This window comes from Apis laboriosa, unplaced genomic scaffold (assembly GCF_014066325.1).
Source record: "Apis laboriosa isolate Shangri-la unplaced genomic scaffold, ASM1406632v1 scaffold11_cov152, whole genome shotgun sequence".
NCBI classification, from domain to species: domain Eukaryota; kingdom Metazoa; phylum Arthropoda; class Insecta; order Hymenoptera; family Apidae; genus Apis; species Apis laboriosa.
Genome location: NW_025221020.1, coordinates 2,013,454 through 2,031,766, shown reverse-complemented (window position 1 = coordinate 2,031,766; position 18,313 = coordinate 2,013,454). Strand labels below are relative to the sequence as shown.

Genomic DNA, 18,313 nt, shown 5'->3' with positions numbered 1-18,313 from the left:
GAGCATCCATGGCGTTCCACGGGCGCATCGTCGTCGCTTAATGGACGGGTGAGTACGCTTCGCGTAAGTGACTTTTATGCGTCCACTCTCTCTCTCTTTCTCTCTCTCTTGTTTACAATACGCGCGCGTGTCTCGACCTCGTAAGCGCACCTCGAATATCCCAGTCTCCGTTCGATAAACGACTCGAATTTTCGAGTTTCTGTCGAAATTCGTGTAAATTGGGGGGGGGGCTCGATTCGAATTGTTGTTCGATCGAGGGGACGCGGCCTGTTGACATTTTTCCCGCGCTCCCGAGTCTAATGACGCGCCTTGGCCGGTGAAACGGAAAACGAAAGCTGTCTTCGTTCCCTTATTCTTCGAATCCGAGTTCGAGAAATATTTTCGATTGGAACGAAATTTTAAGAAACGGGGATAAACGATCGGTGGAGATGGCGGCGGGCGAGATTATGGCCAATTGGAGAATTTATGGTTTGGCCATATCGATTTTGGCGGAAGGCGCGAAAAGCGGAGCCGGTACGAATTTTCGACGACGGGTTTCGCGGTCAACGACTTTTCACGGCAAAACAATTTCCAACGCGAGCTTTATCGATCTCCAAGCTAGTCGCGTGTAACGAACGCATCAGGTAACGTAACAGCCGGGATAATAGCGTCGGAAGTCGACGCTATTTACTTGCGCAACGGTACTGTCCAATTGCGGGATAACGTGCCGCCAATCGATAAGCGAATATGACGAGCGGATCGGCGTTAATTAACCGCCTCTCATAAGCGAACTTTCGTCTTCGTTTCAATCCGCTTACGCTCACCCTGCTTTGCTTCGGGGAAATTCCGATATATTGAACGCGAAATTGAACGATTACACGGTCAAAAAATCGAGTCAGGTGTAAGAGACACGTAGACGAGAGATGGTGTGCGTGTATACCGGGTGTCTGGGTTCATCGTGGGCCGTGGCATTGAACTGGAGGTCGGTGGAGAAGTTGGACGAGGGGAAGTTGGAAATGGACGGCGCGCTTCTCTTCCTTTCGAACGGTCGTGAAATATCCTCGTGCGGGGACATAAATTCTCGCGAATCGAAATCTGGTTTTTTAATAATCGGGAGAATTAATTATTCCTCGAACGTTTAGATTCTTTCTGTAATGGATAGCTGCTTGGAGAAAATAATTAGGCATTCGAGAACGACTTTTGATACCTTTGAGATCTTTGAATTTATCCGAATCATAACTCAAAGTTCTTCTTCTTCTTCTTCTTCTTCTTTCTACCTCTTTCAAAAGGCGCGCACCAAAGAAAGTCTTTTTTTTTCTTTCCACGAAAGGAAAGAACGTTTCGCTCGAGATTAAAGTAAAGGAGAAAATTTCTGGGTCGACCCCTGGGAACCTCCGAACAACGACAACGCGAATTGCCAGACTGGAAATCCCTCTGTGATCCGAATATATCGAAATGAGAATAGAGAAATAGAATACGTCTCGTGTTACGAGGAACGCGAAGAATCTCGACAACGAATCCCCTCTTTCTCCTATCTGCCTATAAAATTGATAAACACGAGGAAACCGTGATTCGAGATCGTCGAATCGTAATTGTTCGATTCGCAAGCGCGTGCTGGTCACGAAATTTCGCGTGAAACCGTGAAGCGAGACGAGAGAGTGGAACGAGAGAGAGAGAGAGAGAGAGAGAGAGGAGTCGAGGGGAAGCGATTCGCGAAGAGAAAGGAGCAAAGTATCGGGCGCCCATCATAAAACCACGATTATTCGTGTGCGAGCCGGCAATCGCGACGCCAGTCCCTCGCCAACGCGGTTCGCAATTATCGAGATTTTCGCGTTTCGAGAGGGCTCGCGTCGACGTGACGGTGAAACCAGACAGACAGTTTTTTTCGTCGACAGCCAGGTGATATCTCGACTCTGTCACGAGATCTTTATCATCGGTGCGGTTTTTTCTTTTTTTCTTTACATCGTCGATGAGAATAGGAGAAAATTCGATCCCGTGCATCCTCGTTGTCGAAGAAGTATATATATATATAAGGTTTTCTCAGTGTCGATAAATCAAGGTCATCTCGTGGAAATAGAAGATAAAGATTCATCATGGAGGTAAGATAAAAAAATATTATGACTTCGTCAAACACGTGTACAGGACGTGTGTTGGTACGTATATTTGGGATACGTTCGAAGAGTCGATTGTAGAGGTCAAAATAAATGAGAGAATTAGAGGCGTACGAAAACATGGTGAAGATTTTGTTTATCGAGTTACGCGTTCGTTTTGAGACGAAGCGAGATCGTTTCCGTCTCGTTAAACTCGACATTTTTCCGTTTGCTTTTACCATTAGAATCGAATATGTTAACACCAATGAATATATTAACACGTATAATTTTGCGGAAGGTCTTTAACGCGCTTCTTTTACCGAGCGTGAAATTGGACGATGCAACGTTATTTTTATTATAAAAATTCTAACATCTCCGCTTTATTATTCCCGATGTTTTCCGCGGTTTTGTGAAAGCTCGAGCTGTTGAACACCCGGTCGGGTAAACCGACTCGTAACAGATCCGTGGTAATATAATTTTTTTCCACGCGAGATACGATCGAATGTCGTATCCCATTTCACAGGCCTCGTCGGTTCTCCGCTAAGCTTCCCGTCCGAACGTTCGTTCGTCGTTTGGAATATCGAGCGAACGACCGGGCAGAGGAACTCGAGAGAGCGTCGTTTCCAATTTTTACCCACCGTTCGTCCCGTCGACGACGACGACGACGACGACGACGACGACCCACTTTTTCCCTTCAAACTCTTCCCTCTCCTCGTCTCTTTCTTTCTTTCTTTCTCTTTTTTTCGTTTTTTTTCAACTGCCGCGCTCCGCCAAGAAAGTAGAGAGAAGCGCGGAAAGCGGATAATATCGGACAGGAAGAACAATGGCGGTTGTAATCATCGTAATTACCACGATTATTATCTCGCGAGCGAGATACCGGTGTTACGATATCTCGGTCGACTCTGTGAAATTTTACGACCGAAATTTAATGCCACAGAGAAAGAATCACTTCCAAAGGCTTGGATCCGATCGAACGGATATAGATCAACGAATCGATGAACCAGCGATCCGAATGTTTTCGTGTCGCGGAACAATGCATGTTTCCACCGATTCTCCGCGTCGATGCGACGACACGCGCTTCTTCGCATTTCTCGGAAGCGAGCCAGGATTCTTTCGCTTTTCCTGCGTATTCAAATCCTGCGACTGCCGAATCGAAATCGAAAGGGGAAAAAAAAAGAAAAATTGGAAGAGAAATTAAACGAGAAATTAAACGACGTTTCGTCGGCCGTCTCTCGAGGGAGAAGTTTGCTCGAGAGGATTGGTTTGGAAAGGGGGTCGTCGGATGGAGGAGAGTGCGCGGATCGGCGGCGATCGGTTGGTTGGGCGCTGAGCGGAATCTGGTCGGTGGCGCGGTTGGGTCGATGGACGTTACGTGGGCGTCGCGACGCCGGCGCCGGCACGAAGCTCACAGGTGGTCGCCATGCAGTCTGGCCGTGTTTCGTGTCGGATGCCGCGGCAGCAGCTCGCCGTGACGCTCTTTCGAGGTCCACGACCGGCCGCCCGAATCGATCCGCCGCCGCCGCCGCCGTTTCCGATTGTTGTGACGCCGCGTGCCACGCCGTTCCAGGCCGCCTCCAACAGGACGTAACGCCACCACCGTAAGCCTTCCTCTTCGTGCGTCTCTTTACATCTCCTAACCTTTCTCCTAACCTCTTCCACGTTGGAAGAGAATCGCCCTAAGCTTTCGATCTTGGTCCGATTTTACGCTTTTCTGCTCCTCTTTTCTTCCTGCTCCTTAACCTTTCTTAACGAGGTCGCAATTGCGCATCCTCTCGACGAGAGAAGAGAGACGAGGAAGCTTCGCCACTTTGCGTTCGATTTTCTTCGCTTTTCCGGCCTTTCCATGGCGACCCCAGGTTGAAACGCGTTCTTCGTTCTCTTCGACCACCTTACTGTGGATCAAGACCGCTGTAAATCTTCTTCTTCCACCTTAAACTGGTGAGGTGAGCCTTCTTCCAAGTTTTGCCTTTCTCCTAACCTTTCTACGGAGGAGAGGTCTCCGCGGCGACCTGTGTACAACCATTCGGACGATTTTCGTTCTTTCTCTCTTCTCTTCGTGTGCTCGATTTTTAGACCACGATTCTTCCATTCTTCGTTCCTTTCCACAAATCCACGACGGAAGGTAAAAAGAGGACGGGAAACGACGAGTGGAGAAGTTCGATTAAGGAAGGGAGGAACTGGATGGGAAATCATCTGGAGATTAGATCTGACATAATCGCGTTCGGTTTAATAAGATATCGGTTCTTCCAATCCGAGAGACCGACTTACCTTTCCGCGGTGTGGATGTTTCTCGAACGGTACGGCAGGGTGTTGCGGATACGCCGCAGGCGAGGATGCTGCGAAGGGTGGCGCGACCTAACCCGTACCACGATTCGATTCGAGTCACAAATGAGCGAAATATTCTCGAAAACAATTTTCCCCTCCTGGAAAAGACACCAAAAATATATATATATATATAGATCGTTTCATTACGGATCGAACGACGCGCAAAAAGTACCCTTTTTCGAAACGCTTCTATTTCCATAACATAACGAGGAAAAATTCGGGAAAGGGATGGAAGAGGGAAAAATATTGGAACAGCATCCGATGGATTCGAAGTAACCGGGAGGCTCGGTCGATATTTTCCGAGAACGAGGGGGAATATATATATATCGATCAGGTTGGAGGGCGGGCGGAGCCGGCGCGATAACCTCGCGATGTTTTTGTTTCCGAGACTACTATCTATCCACCACCGTACGTACGTTCTTCCCCGCTCATTCAGGCCCTACTTTCCAACCCGATACGTGTTGCTCCGCGCTGAATCCGTATACGCGTGCATCGCTCTGGCTTCCCTAACTAATTATTCCTCCTAATACTCGAATCGACGATGCGCCTTTACTCATCCCCCGAAAAATCCTTCCAAATTTCACGAAGCGATATTTTCCCCGAACGCGGAGGAGGAAAAAGGCAGGATCTCGATCATCCGCGCTTCGTTTCTAATTACACGCCCACTTTGCCCCATCCCTAGACATCTCGCAACTTTTGCTCGCTGCAATTGCTCGCTGCTGGGCGTTCGTAGCCGCAAACAACGCGGGAGAGAGAGAGAGAGGAAGAGGGAGAGAGAGGGAGAGGATTGAACAAGAACGGAACAACTTTCACTCGAGATTCACCGCGTTCGTTCCTCCGCGCGGAGATTAAAAAATAAAGGGGGGAAAAGGCGCGTCACGCGCACACACACACGTAAAACCTCGCCTCCTCCCGAGTTTAAATTAAACGCGCCGCGGAAACTGGGTTACTCCCGCTCGCTGGAATCGAGTTCTCCCCGCTCGAGCCGCGTTTACACGCCCGGCCTTTTCATCGCGCGGGGGAAGACGAAAGGGAGGGGGAAACCTTGCGCTCGGGAGGAAAGCTCGGATCCGAAATATAACCGCGTTAAATTTTTCCCGATTAACAACAACCTTTCGAAATCGTTGGTCGTTCTCGAGCGCGAGTATTAAAGCATTAAAGTTATCCTCGCGAAAGTGTGTCACCGTGGGAAAGGAGGGGAGTGGAGATTCTCGAATCCTGGGAGAAGGTGTTGGAAAGCTCGAGCGCGTTTTTCAAACGCGTGGGGGAGAAAGAGAGAGAGAGAGAGAGAGAGAGAGAAAGAGGTTATTCCGGGTCGACGATGCGTCCTCGCCGAGTTTCGTAACCGATTACGAAGAAGGAGGGAAAGAAACGAGGATAGGAAGTCGAAAATAAGCTCGGTTTTTTCCAACCGCGAAACGAACGGCCCGCTTTCAAAGAAACGAAGGCGAAGGGGGGAAAAAGGGGTGAAATAGGAGAGCATTAATAAACAGGAAAGAAAGGGAGATTTTCGACATCTCTAAGAATGGTAATTCGTATCCCGGAAGAGGAGGAAGAAAGGAAGGAATTAATTAGGCCGGCTGTATTAGCAATTTCCATTCTTCGGCCGATCGACAATAGGCGACGTTTCTAGAATTCCAGCGGGAGTACAATAACGGTCTCGATGGCTGCCTCGCTAATCGGGAATCTATTAGCCGAATCGCCTCGATCGATATCGCGGACCTCTCTCTCTCTCTCTCTCTCCAACAGATCCGCCCAAGAAAGAGTTCAGCGTCCGTTTCGGCAAAGAAAAGACNGAAAGGGAGATTTTCGACATCTCTAAGAATGGTAATTCGTATCCCGGAAGAGGAGGAAGAAAGGAAGGAATTAATTAGGCCGGCTGTATTAGCAATTTCCATTCTTCGGCCGATCGACAATAGGCGACGTTTCTAGAATTCCAGCGGGAGTACAATAACGGTCTCGATGGCTGCCTCGCTAATCGGGAATCTTTAGCCGAATCGCCTCGATCGATATCGCGGATTTCTCTCTCTCTCTCTCTCTCTCTCTCTCTCTCCCTCTCCAACAGATTCCTCGCCCAAGAAAGAGTTCAGCGTCCGTTTCGGCAAAGAAAGGGCTTCCATTCCCCGCATCTTCGATTTAAACGCGTTTCTCGTGAACACGAATCCTCGAGAACACGCTCGCGCCGAGTCGTCACTCGTACGACGTGTAATGCGCGCGCGTGTGTACGCGTACGCTCGTTGATCCGCGGGGTTGGATCGAAAACGCGGGCGGAATCGGATATTCGAAAGGAAGGAGGAGGATGTGGACGATTTAACTCTCTGGAAGGAACGAGAGAGGTGAACGCGAGGAGGGAGGGGAGAGAAAGAGGGGCGATATCCGTGGCGCGCGCGAAGAAGAAAGGAAGAGGGAGTACGAATTAACTCTCCCCCGTCCATCCTGCCGTGCGTTCCATTAGCGGTGGATCGATGGGGAGGGAGAGGCGAGGGAGGGCAAGAGAGCGTCGGGTGACAAGAGGAGATCTGTAAGAGGCGATCGGTGAATCGCGCGGAATGGTGGAATGGCCGGCGAGCGTTGGTTATCGGCGTCGACGCCGTGGTCGGGTTCACGAGCGAGCAAGCGTGGTTCGAAGGCAGGTACGAAGGAAGGGGGAAAGAAGGTAGCGTGGGAAGAGGGCAGGTAGGGGGTACGTGGCAAAAGGCAGAAATAATTTCACATTTGCCGAGCTGGCTCGCACGTGTCACACGCCTCAGGCCCGTACACGTGCGCACACGTGTCCCTTTCCCGTTCCGTTCACGGGACACGCGAGACAGATAGTAGACGGACGGAGAACCGCGCGCGAAACGGAACGTGAAGGAGGAAAGGAAAGGAAAGGAAAGGAAAGGAAAGGAAAGGAAAGGAAAGGAAGAAAGGGGGTGCAAAATATACACATACACACACACATATATATATACACACACACGTATATGTGGGAAGGAGGAGTGATAGCCGACCCCCGAGGATCGTGGGATTAAAGCTTGTGACGGCGACGAGCCGCGGATTTCTAAATATATAGCCGGCGATGTGCAAGAATAGGAGGGAAGAAGCAGCACGACTCGCGATCGCGTCTCCCGAGAGAACGAATGGAACGTGAGCTCGCAGTGGGCACCGCGACGCCGCGGCGTCATCCGGACGCGCGTTCCGATAGGTCAGTTATCGCGGCGGAACAAACTAGCTGCCGGCGGGTCCGCGTTAGAATCCTGTATCAGCCTTTCTCGCACACAGGTAACCAACCATTTTTCCCATTTTACTTTGCTTCTCGCTTCTTCTATACTTTCTTTCCACTTTCCATTTTCTCCACGTATGTATATATATATATGTGTGTGTGTGTGTGTGCGTGTATGTGCGTCTTGTATCTTCAGATCCCGAGCTCTACGAAAATTCAACGAGTTCACCCTGCACTTGTTCGATGTATCCGTTTCAACCGATTGTACGACCGTTTATACCCTCCCCGTTCCCTGCACTTGTTGAATTCCCCGTTTCATCCACGACTACTACATATAAATCGTACGACGTACACCCGTATTTGTCGTATACTCGCCACCCCTTTCGTCCCTCTCTTCCTCTCCGCCGTATGAATCGATCCTTCGAACGGATTTCGTCCACTCGCGAATCCTCCTCAATTGTCAACGTGGAGGGAAAGAAGAGGAGAGAAAAGAAAACATGATGAAGTGTCTCTCGTCTCGAGATCTTTCACTCGGTGCCTTCTTCTTCTTCTTCTTCTTCTTCTTCTTCTTCTTTCTCCTCGTCCCCTTGGACGAATTTCCTCTTTGTTCCTTTTTGTCGAGACGCTCGACGTGTATTTACGTTGCGGTCGGTCGTTGCCACCCCTCCTCCTCCTCCTCCTCCTCCTCCACGAGATACACTCGGAATATCGTGACTCGAGGTAGGTCAGTAACTGCGTTCTCCACCACCCTTCATCCATCCGCGCGCAGCACGTTCTTCCGTCCCGTTTCATTCACCGGTTTCACCTATTTCCCTCTCTCTCTCTCTCTCTCTCTCTCTCTCTCGTCGCAATTTCGTCATCGCCCCACATATACTCGCTCCATCCCCCGGCTAGAGTTTCTATTCTCTGTTCGGGCGTTACGATTATCCGAATTACGACCGTTACAGATTCCGAGAGCGTGTAAACTGGACGTTTACGGGGGAGGTCGAAAATAATCGTGACGCGGTCTTTCTGGGAAGGGGGCGAATAATTTTCCGCGGCGGGGAACGAGCGGGAATCGTGTCGAGCCGTGTCGCGAAAATAGTTTAATATGCGTGGAACGAGCGCGAAGGCACGCTCGCGGCTGTAATTTATTCCGAGTTTGCGACAGCGGGCAAACACTCGCACGTGGCCGTTGTCAACGAACCGACGAGCCTCGCGATCGTTCCCTTCGATCGCTCGATTCGCCCAATTCCTTTTCGCCCCGGCTCGCAAATGAAACCGTGGCGATTGGTAACGCGGCGTGCGTTTTAACTCTCGGCTAAAAATAAGAGAGTGGCGTCACGTCCCGTTTGAAGCGCTCTCTTGGGAAGGGAAGAAAGAAAGAAGGGGGGGAAAAATTACGTTACGTCGAAGAAAAAAGTCGGAAGAGTTCGGAACTCGAGTTTCGAACTTTTTCCTTTTTTTTTTTTTTCTTTTCATTATTATCATTATCAACATCGATATAGCAATAATTGCAAGAGACCGCTTTATTCAACGAGCTTATTTGTTATTCGTGTCGGTGTCATCGATACCCTACCCGATATAAATAACAGCTTCCGTTAACTAGTCGCGCAACAACGTTCGATAATCGATAATTTATCCCTTTGAAGAGCAACGATGACGGTGTAAATATAGAAGAACGAGAGAATTCGTAGGCGAGATGACTTTCAACTGTTTAATTTCACTCCCTCTCTCTTTTTTTTTTTTTTTTGCTTGCGAGAGGAAAAAAAGAGAATTCCAAATTTAGATCTGTTGGGGATATATTGGGTAGGATCGAGATGTAAGAATGGAAGAACGATTCTCCGACAAGTGACCTAGTTTAATCGCGTGATATCCATCGAAAACGACATATATATATATATGCGTGTGTCTAAGTTGAAAAATCTGATTCGAATGGGCTGTTGGTGAATCCATCTACGAAACGCAAAACAAACCAGCTTACATAAACTCCAGCTAATTATCCGCGCTGCGTCCAATGACCCATTTAACGCCGCGTTCGAGAATCGATAGCTTTTCACCGGAGGGAAAACCGTGCCGTTTCCACCGGAGAACCGATAATTCGAACGGCGAGCAAATATTAAAAATTCATCGGCCGACTCTCTTCTGTTTGTTCCACGCTAATTCGGTCTCAACCTAATAACAATGGGCGAAATAAATATTTATTTATTGATCCCTCTTACTGATCTTAAAAAAAATCTAAGAAATGGTGATCGTTAAATTAATTCCAAAATTAATCTCCTCCGATTCAAGATACTCTATTTTCTAGAGTAGAGATCTAAACTATTTTCTTTTTCTCCCGTCGATATTTATAACTTTCGTGGTTCGTTTATTTTAAGGCCTAGTTTGAAAAGAAGAAGAAGAAGAAGAAAAAATAACAACGAAAAGTTACAACAAGTTTGCCAACCCGACAAGGGTAACGGACAATGTATTAAAATAGAATCGAAGAAAGTAAACTTTTGCGACCGACTGTAACCTCTACCGCCACGTACACGCCAGAAACTTGAAACTAGTTCTAGCTGGAAATTAGCAAAAAAAGAAAGAAAGAAGAAAAAGGATAGAAACGACGGCAATCACCGTAACGCAATTGACGCAAAGTCCCGCACGACGATGAGGACGCGACAAAAAAAACAGAGAAAAAACAGAAAGAAAAAGAACTCGAGCAGGTTCTCGCTCGCGTTCTCGACCAACGGTTCTCATTCGCTTTCCCGTCTCGTGCTCGTCTCGAGTTCCTCGAAGCGGGGACGACGCGCGGAAAAGATGAACTTACGTGACCAACGGCTCGCCTCGATCACCAGTGCCATGTTTGGCGATCCTCTGCCGCGGGGAGCGAGAGAGAGAGAGAGAGAGAGAGAGAGAGCGATCGAGCGGACTCGGCAGCGGACGAGGCTTCCCCTTGAGAACCAGTGTCGATCGGATCGCGGCGATCGATCGATTTAGTTCCTCGTCCCGAAAACCTTCGCCCCGAAAATTTTCGCGTTTTTCCGTTTCCCACCTAGCACGCGATGGATACCGAGCCGAGTAAGTTCAAGGCTAACGTCACGGCGGCCCGAGATTAGGCGAGCGGCCTATCTCTCTCTCTCTCTTTTTCTCTCCTTCTTATCGATTGCCACTCGAGGAGGTCGTCGCTTTCCACGACGAGGACGTGGACATGTGCTCGATATTCGCCTTGGGACGACTAATTGTCGAGGGAGCGGAGAGAAGGGGGAGAAAAGGTAGATACGCGTTGAGGAGATGAATTCTTTTCGAACACTGTGTTCCCCGTGAATAGGTGAAAACGCGCTCGAGAATGGAAGTTTAAGTGGAGGTGAAAAAACGCTTCGATCTTTTTCTCGACGTCGCTCGATCCCGAATCTAGCGAAATACTTCGATCTTCGAGAGATCTTCTCTGGTAATGGAATGGAAACATCGGGGTTCTCGAAACGAGGACGACCGACCGATAACCTAATGGTTTCGATGAATTATTCACGAGACGTGTAATTAAAGATATCGGTTACGAAAGAAAGACGCGGCGCGTGGATCGACTATCGACGAGGACGTTGACAAACCGAGAGACGGAGAGAGAGAATGAGAGAGAGAGAGACCGTCTCGTTTAATCGGACCCGATATCTTTGCAGATCGACCGAGGAACAACTCTGAACAAGAGATGCAGCGGTGTCCGTATCTCCACGAGATGAAGGAGCGCCTGCTCTCCCAGCCGACACCGACGGACAGCCTGGACATGGAACGACTCGACGGCACTCCCGTCAAGGAGCCCAACCTGCACACCGATTATCCTGCCCACACCAATCCTGGAGTGATACCCGATCCCCCGGAAATGCCGCCCGACTCGCTCATCGGCACGGTCGTCAAGGTAACTTGGACCACTTACTTTCGCTTTTCTACCATTCTCTCTCTGTTTCATCGATTTTATAAACACCAGTTATAATTAACCTTATTTAATTGCAATATAATCTCTTACGCGATCTTTCTTACGCGATCCCTCGACAGATTTCGCTTTTAAATAGGAGAATATTTTTTCTTGGAAAACCAGTGTCAACGTTTTATTCTGTGATAATGTAGCGTGGAAATCCTTGACGAAGGGATCACAGAAAATATTCAAATATATATATATATATGTAGGAAAGATGGAGCAACAGATATAATCTCAAGTGTTGGAATTCGTTATTTTCAGTTGAATTCGGATGGTTACGGCTCGCATACGTCGCCGGCGCACGCGAGGCAGCCTTTAGTGCCTCAAAACGCCAACAACCCACCCCTCTGCCTCACCCCTACGCACTCGGGCCCAGCGACTGGCACGCTGCCAAAGAACGCAAAGTGAGTACATATTCTTACGAGCGCAACTTCTTAAGATCCTCGAGGTGACGAAAGGTGCCCTCGCGAGACGGGACGCGATTTCGTAATGCTTTTCTCTGCATCTCCTCTAATTGCGTTTACACGCCCGCAACACGAGTTGTCGCAAACTCCTCCTCCTCCTCCTCCTCCTCCTTCTCCTCCTCGTCCTCTTTGTCTTCTTCGCACGACGATAAAAATAGGGTATTACGGGAACGTGCGTTGGCGGAAAAATTAAATATCGACAGGTTTCCCGCCAAGGTCGAATATAATTTGCACGCGACTCGAATGATAATGGAAGCGTGCAGGTTGAATCACGTGGCCACGTGGTTCCGCTATGGATAACGAAAATCCTTTCCACTCGGACCGAAATAACACGGGTTTTACGATCTCGTCGCGTAACAGACATCGATGGAGCATGGCTACGTTTGCGAGCAATCGTTTATTTTTGGAAAGATCGTGTTCACGTTTAAGTGGAGGAAAACACCCGAAAACCTGTTTCAAATAAATAAATTCCAAGGATAATATTTGAATAGTTAGAATTTCGAAAGAGGAATTTTAGCTCGAATTTTTAATTAGGCCAGCGAATAAAGAATCGAATCGATTATCTTCGATTCGCTCTCGACTAAACTAAACACTAAACAAAAACCTGTTTCAAATAAATAAATTCCAAGGATAATATTTGAATAGTTAGAATTTCGAAAGAGGAATTTTAGCTCGAATTTTTAATTAGCCAGCGAATAAAGAATCACTAAACACCCGAAAACCTGTTCCAAATAAACGAATTCCAACGATAATATTTGATTAGAATTCCGAAAGAGGCGAATTTTAGCTCGAATTTTTAGTTAGTCAGCGAATAAAGAATCGACATTCGGCTTCGATTCGCTCTCGAGTGATTAACGAAGCGAGCGAATTTTTGAAAAGTACACCGAAGAACACGCATATAGGGAACAGAAAGTTGCAAAGTTTCGTTATCTCGACTCGTTATACGAGGGAACATACTCCGCATGGAGATTTATGCTCGTTAATATGCGCGGTTAAAGAGGAACGCCATTTTGAATCAGCCCTTCGGCGATGCGGGATGCAGAAGGTAAGCCGCGTCGACGACCTCGAGATGCAACTCGAGGCCGATCCAAAAAAAAAAAAAAACCAAACGAACTTGCTCGAAAATCTCTTTAATAAAGTTGATAACGCGTTTAATAAATAAAGAATCGATCTTCGAATCGATTATCTTCGGTTTCGATTCGATGTCGACTAAACTAAAATCCAAAAACCTGTTTGAAATAAACGAATTCCAACGATAATGTTTGGTAGAATTTCGTTTGAATTCTATGCAATGGAAACATCGTTCTCGACGATATTCTCGCGAACGTTGTCGTTGCAACGTTGATTCGCGGAAAGCGAATAGAAGGAAATGACGTGGGAAAGAATCGAGAAAGGAATCGCGTATTTATCTTCTCTCCGATCCACTCTCATCCAGGCTTTAGTTCTAGAGGCGCGGAATCGTGGCAGCACTGCCACCGAGACTCGAAATCAATACTCGGTGTGCGTGAGTCTGGCCTGTCGCAATCCTTGCAACGCGATATTACAACACGCAGAAAAAAAATGCGACACCGGTATTGCGCCGTATCTGTGACCCGATTCGAATCATCGCTGGGAACGAGATCGGCAACCGTGTACCGCCGATCTTCTGCGGTCTTCCACCCTTAACCGAAACTCTCTCTCTCTCTCCTCTTTCTTTCTCTCTCTTGAGAGCACAACCGGGATCTCCTTTATCGCGTGACACGCCGCATCACGTTAATTCTCACGCGACCATTTGTACAGATTACCGCAATAACGGAGGTTGAATCTCGCGCGCCCGAGATTCTTCTCTCGTCGATCGCGTACGAGCGCATGGATTACGGGTGAAAAAGTTGTCCTACTTGAGGGGTGAGGGAAAAACTAGGAAAAACTGTGTGATCGAGGTTGGCACGGATTCGATGGATGGCTGCCAAGTATTTCGATCATCGAGCGGCCAACCGGTCACCGACCTTCGCGATCGGAAGAACAACCCTCTACCTACTGCGACGCCTACGCGCTGAAACGAGCGTATAATTCACGCTCGTCGAATTTTTTCCATATACGTTTCCATCGAATCTGAACCAAGTTGAGAAACATCGTCATCATTTATCGTCGAGGGAGGAATTTTCCTTTTTCGCCAGTTTCCAATTTTTTTCCGTTCGAACGGGACGGAATCGATGACGATTTGGAGAGAAATGATCGGGGAGGGAGGACGAAGAGGAAGGATAATCCCGGATCTCGCAATGGAGGAATCGGTCGACCGGTAACGAAAAGGGTGGGAAAGGTAGGATGGAGAATTTTGTGGTAGGGTAAGGTTACTGACCTCGGTGCTAGCGTTATCGAGCGGGTCAGTGGGTCGCAGAACCACAGAGCACATCACTCCCCTCCCCTCCTGGACGTTCCACCCATCCGGGTCTCCTACCTCTCGCCGTTCCGGATCCTCCTCCCGTGGGAACGCAGCCGAATGTTCGCTCTTCCAACTTTCGGGCGACGAGAGTTTCGCTCTCTTTCTCTCTCTCTCTCTCTCTCTCTTTGGAATTAAAAACTTATCGGCAGAGACAGAGAGGCGATCTTGCGGTCGCGTGGAAGGGGAACGGGTTGAAAGCGATAGTGAAACATCTCCTCGAGATGGAAGGTGAAACGGTACGATACGTTCGTTCCATAAAATTATAAATTGTGAGAGAGTTGAACGCCGTCGGTTCAAATTTTCGGAGGAATTGATCGCGAAAACGAGGGTTTCGGGATAGCGCACGCGTTCTCCATACTGAAATTCACAAAAGACAAGCGGCAACCCCCGCTGACGACGATGCAGGACGAGTTACCGGCAAAGGGTGCTTCACCGATTCTCGCCAACTGTGGATTGTGCTCGAACGTAGAATGAGAATGAGAGAGAGAGAGAGAGAGAGGGGCGTACAAAGGCGGCTCGTAAATGCATCGATGCCGCGTCTTCAGCATCCGCTATTATGTCCGGGAGGCTGAGAATAGATCTGAAAGGATATTTAAATAACCCAAGATCGTGGGGATAAAAATGGAAAAAGAGGACGTTGCCTGAATGTTTATCCACGGTTTATCGTTGGCGGAGCTGGCTCTGAATGAACGGTCGCGCAAAAAACTGGAAGGAAGGACTGGAGGAATTTTCGTTCGTCGCGTTGCGACTCCCGAATCGAAAGTGCGTGCACAGAGGATTGAAAGATCTTTCTTCGGTTGGAGAGAACCCGCCTCGATGGAGAGGTTCGCGAACGCTACTCCGAAAACCCAGTGACCGCGATTACTGGGTTGGAGGAACGGCGGAGAGAGTCGAGGCGAGAATTGGTGGAAAAGTTGAAAAGGAAAACGCGGGAGGGGGTGGCTCGTATTTCCCTTCGAATCGAGATATACGGGGGAACGAAGCGATACTCGATCGAGTATTCCGTAGCGATCACCAGATGGAGTGGAGAATGAAAGGAAAGAGGAACAGAGAGAGAGAGAGAGAGAGAGAGAGAGAATGGCGTAAAGAGAAGGGAAGGAGAGAAGGGAGGAATTCGCGACGCGACGCGAGGTTGGAAGGGAAGAAAGGGAAGAGGAATGATGGTGGGAGCGGTGGCGGAAAGGAGACGGAAGGAGCGAAAGGGGTGAAAAAGACGGGGCGTGGGGAAAGATCGGGGAAAGGAGACGAAAGATATCGGGGAGAAAAAGAGGGTTTGGACGCGAGAGAGCGGTACAGAGTGAAAGCCGCGGATCCCAGTGCGCTTGTGCAAGAAGCTGCCGCTGCCCGGGAAGAGACCTCCCGGCCAGCCTCAGTCTCCGGGATGCTGGGGGCGGCGATCGTGATTCTACCCCCATTTCATCGTGCTCCGATAACGCAGTCCATCTCGCTCGGCTGCTGTCCGTCCGTCCGTCCGTCTCTCCCGTTCCTCTCGGATTAACCCTCGACGCCTCTGTTTACGTCCGCTATATCGTAAGCTAGAGCCTAACTCCCTCTCTCTCTCTCTCTTTCTCCCTCCCTCTCCCTCTCTCTCTCTCTCTCTCCCGTCCTTCGCTTGTATCCGCCTAGTCCTCTCGATCCCCTCTCCTCTCGGAACGCCACCAACTTCCTCTTTCTCTCGCCGACCTTCCATCCTCCATCCCTTCTCCGTGTCTCCGCTTCACACCCTTTTCCGCCGAAGCTTGGGTGCAGTCACCGCGAGAACCTTCAGCCAACCACCTCTCCAGCAGGTGAGCTTTCTTGGCCGTGGCCGCTCGGTGACTGGACAGTTGGTTGGTTGGTTTCGTTGGTCGCCGCGTCGTCTGCGTTCGTCGAGGTGTGTGCATCGCACTCGGTTGGTAATCGTAGCCGCGCGTCGTAGCCCGTCGCCCGTCGTCGTGCTCGTCGTCGGTCAGTCATCCGGAGCGAGAGCGCTCGATCCTCCTCCACCGGCCTCAGCTTCGCTCGTGTGCACGGCATTTTCCATTAGCTCGTTCGACCAAGTGCGCGGGATCAGAGAGAGGGAAAACCTTTGGAGTGGCCCACGTCCTTCCTTCCTTCCTTTCTTCTTTCTCCTCTCCTCTCTTCTCTTTGTACCCTCGTGGCGTTCGATCCGTGGCTGCGAACCTCCCCTCCACCCTCTCTCAATTTCTAGCCCCGAAATCTAACGCGACCCTTCCTTCTTCGTTTCCTGTGGGGACGAGGACCAACGAATGGACCCTCGTGCAGGTCGATAACTTTGCTCGCGGAACGAAGGAGAGATCGCGTCCTCTCGATATCGAGATCGAAGATTAATCCGTTTGAGGTTGCCACGCGGCAGCTTCGTCGCATCGACTTGTCGTTCGGAGAATTAACCCGTGGTTAAAGTTCGTTCCTTTGCCGATCGTCCTTGAAAGGGACGCGAGGCAAGGCGCAGGAGGTTTCAAGAGCGATCTTTGCCGAGCGAGGAGTCGAAGGGACGAAACGCGCAGGCGTGATCCGCGGAATCGAATGAACGGACGGCAACAATTTGGGGAGAGAAAGAGATAGATAGATAGATAGATATACAGACATATAGATAGATAGAGAGAGAGAGAGAGAGAGTTTTCGACTGCCCTCATTTTCGGAAATGATGCCTCCGAGCCTCGCATCCGAGTCGACTCTGTTTCGATCAGCCTCCGATCGACCAACCCGATTCGATTCCTCCCTTAGCTCTTGTGCCATCTTCGAGACAGGGCGCGAGTGGCGTGGAATTTTCGAAAACGATAAATCTCGGAACGGAATCGATCGCTCGGCCGCGCGCAATCTCGCGGGATCACTGCTGCTCGGGATATCATCGCGCGGCGCTCTGCGAGACGTTCGCCAAAATGGCGGGTACGGCGGCGTGCGCGATCGGTCTCCCGCCGGTGTTGGAATAAAATTGGCGCGGCGGTGTTGGATCTCCGGTTAGGAAAAAGGAAAGAAAAAAGAGAGAGAGAAAAAAAAAAAAAAGAAAAAAGAAAAAAAAAAAACGGTGGTGCTTTTCCCGGTGAGATCCAGTCGTGTGTTTTGCCGATCGTTAGGGTCCATTGCGAGAGGAGAAGTGATCCGCGATGGTGGGTGGTGGTGATTGCAAGGTCGCCACCGTGGAGGTGGAAGCAGCCGCTGCGGACAACACGGCGACGCTCCCCGTGACCAGACCCCTGAATCCGCAAAACAACTCGTCGCCAAACGCGCAGGACAACGCCGAGAAGAACAACGCGGCGAACAAAGAGATGGAGCTGAAGAACGTGCGCTCGACCCCAGCGAAAAAGTAAGAGATCCCGGCTGTAGACGTAGAGAAAAAAATCATCCACAACCGACCGGGGGGGAGGGGGAGGAGGGGAGAAGGAAACGACTTCTTCCGTGTTTCTTTCCTCGCTTTTTTTTTTTTTTTTTTACTTTTCTTCCCATCTCCACGTTATTACACACGTAGCACGTAACCGCAATCGCTCGTTTTCGCAATCCTTTTACAGCGCTTTTGTTTATTCTTTTTTTTTTTTTTTTTTTCTTTCTTTTCCGTTCAATCGAGGAGATCTTCGTTCGCTACGCCAGAGAACAAGATCCGTCGTCCGTTTTAACGAGGGATTTATATCCGAAACGTTACCCGTTTTCGTCCGCGCTGCAATTACACCGAGTGAAGAAACGAGACTAGGTCAAGCGTCCACTCGAGAAGAACTACCGTAATCTACACGCTAACGAATGGTAATTATTTAGGAGCACCGTTTTCAACCTGCCTGAAAACTCCGACTCTTCGACTTTTCTCGTTCTTCTTCTACGTTTTGTTTTGCTCACCGCTGTTGAAAAAGAGAAAGAAAAAAGAACGAAAACGAGAGAATGGGGAGGAGGGGAAATTGGGAAGATAAA

The 18,313-nt window shown here is 49.2% G+C and overlaps 2 protein-coding genes across 10 annotated transcripts in view; one reads left to right on the top strand and one right to left on the bottom strand.

Annotated features, from left to right (window-relative positions):
• The window catches only part of LOC122717001, a 109,209-nt gene that overhangs the window by 76,098 nt on the left and 14,798 nt on the right, over positions 1 to 18,313 (bottom strand). The gene's annotated exons all lie outside the window — the stretch shown is intronic.
• LOC122716933 (proton channel OtopLc-like) overlaps positions 1 to 18,313 on the top strand; it is a 28,358-nt gene that overhangs the window by 2,796 nt on the left and 7,249 nt on the right. Inside the window, exons 1-3 of one of the 9 annotated variants that reach the window (XM_043940495.1) lie at positions 1,998 to 2,078; positions 11,232 to 11,467; positions 11,789 to 11,931. In XM_043940495.1, coding sequence (XP_043796430.1) covers positions 11,261 to 11,467; positions 11,789 to 11,931 — 350 coding nt within the window. In that variant the 5' untranslated portion in view covers positions 1,998 to 2,078; positions 11,232 to 11,260. Of the gene's footprint in view, positions 1 to 1,997; positions 2,079 to 7,430; positions 7,656 to 10,707; positions 10,830 to 11,231; positions 11,468 to 11,788; positions 11,932 to 15,810; positions 16,201 to 17,140; positions 17,721 to 18,313 lie in introns of those variants that run through there. The other 8 variants (XM_043940467.1, XM_043940478.1, XM_043940486.1 and 5 more) reach the window with 8 other exon arrangements.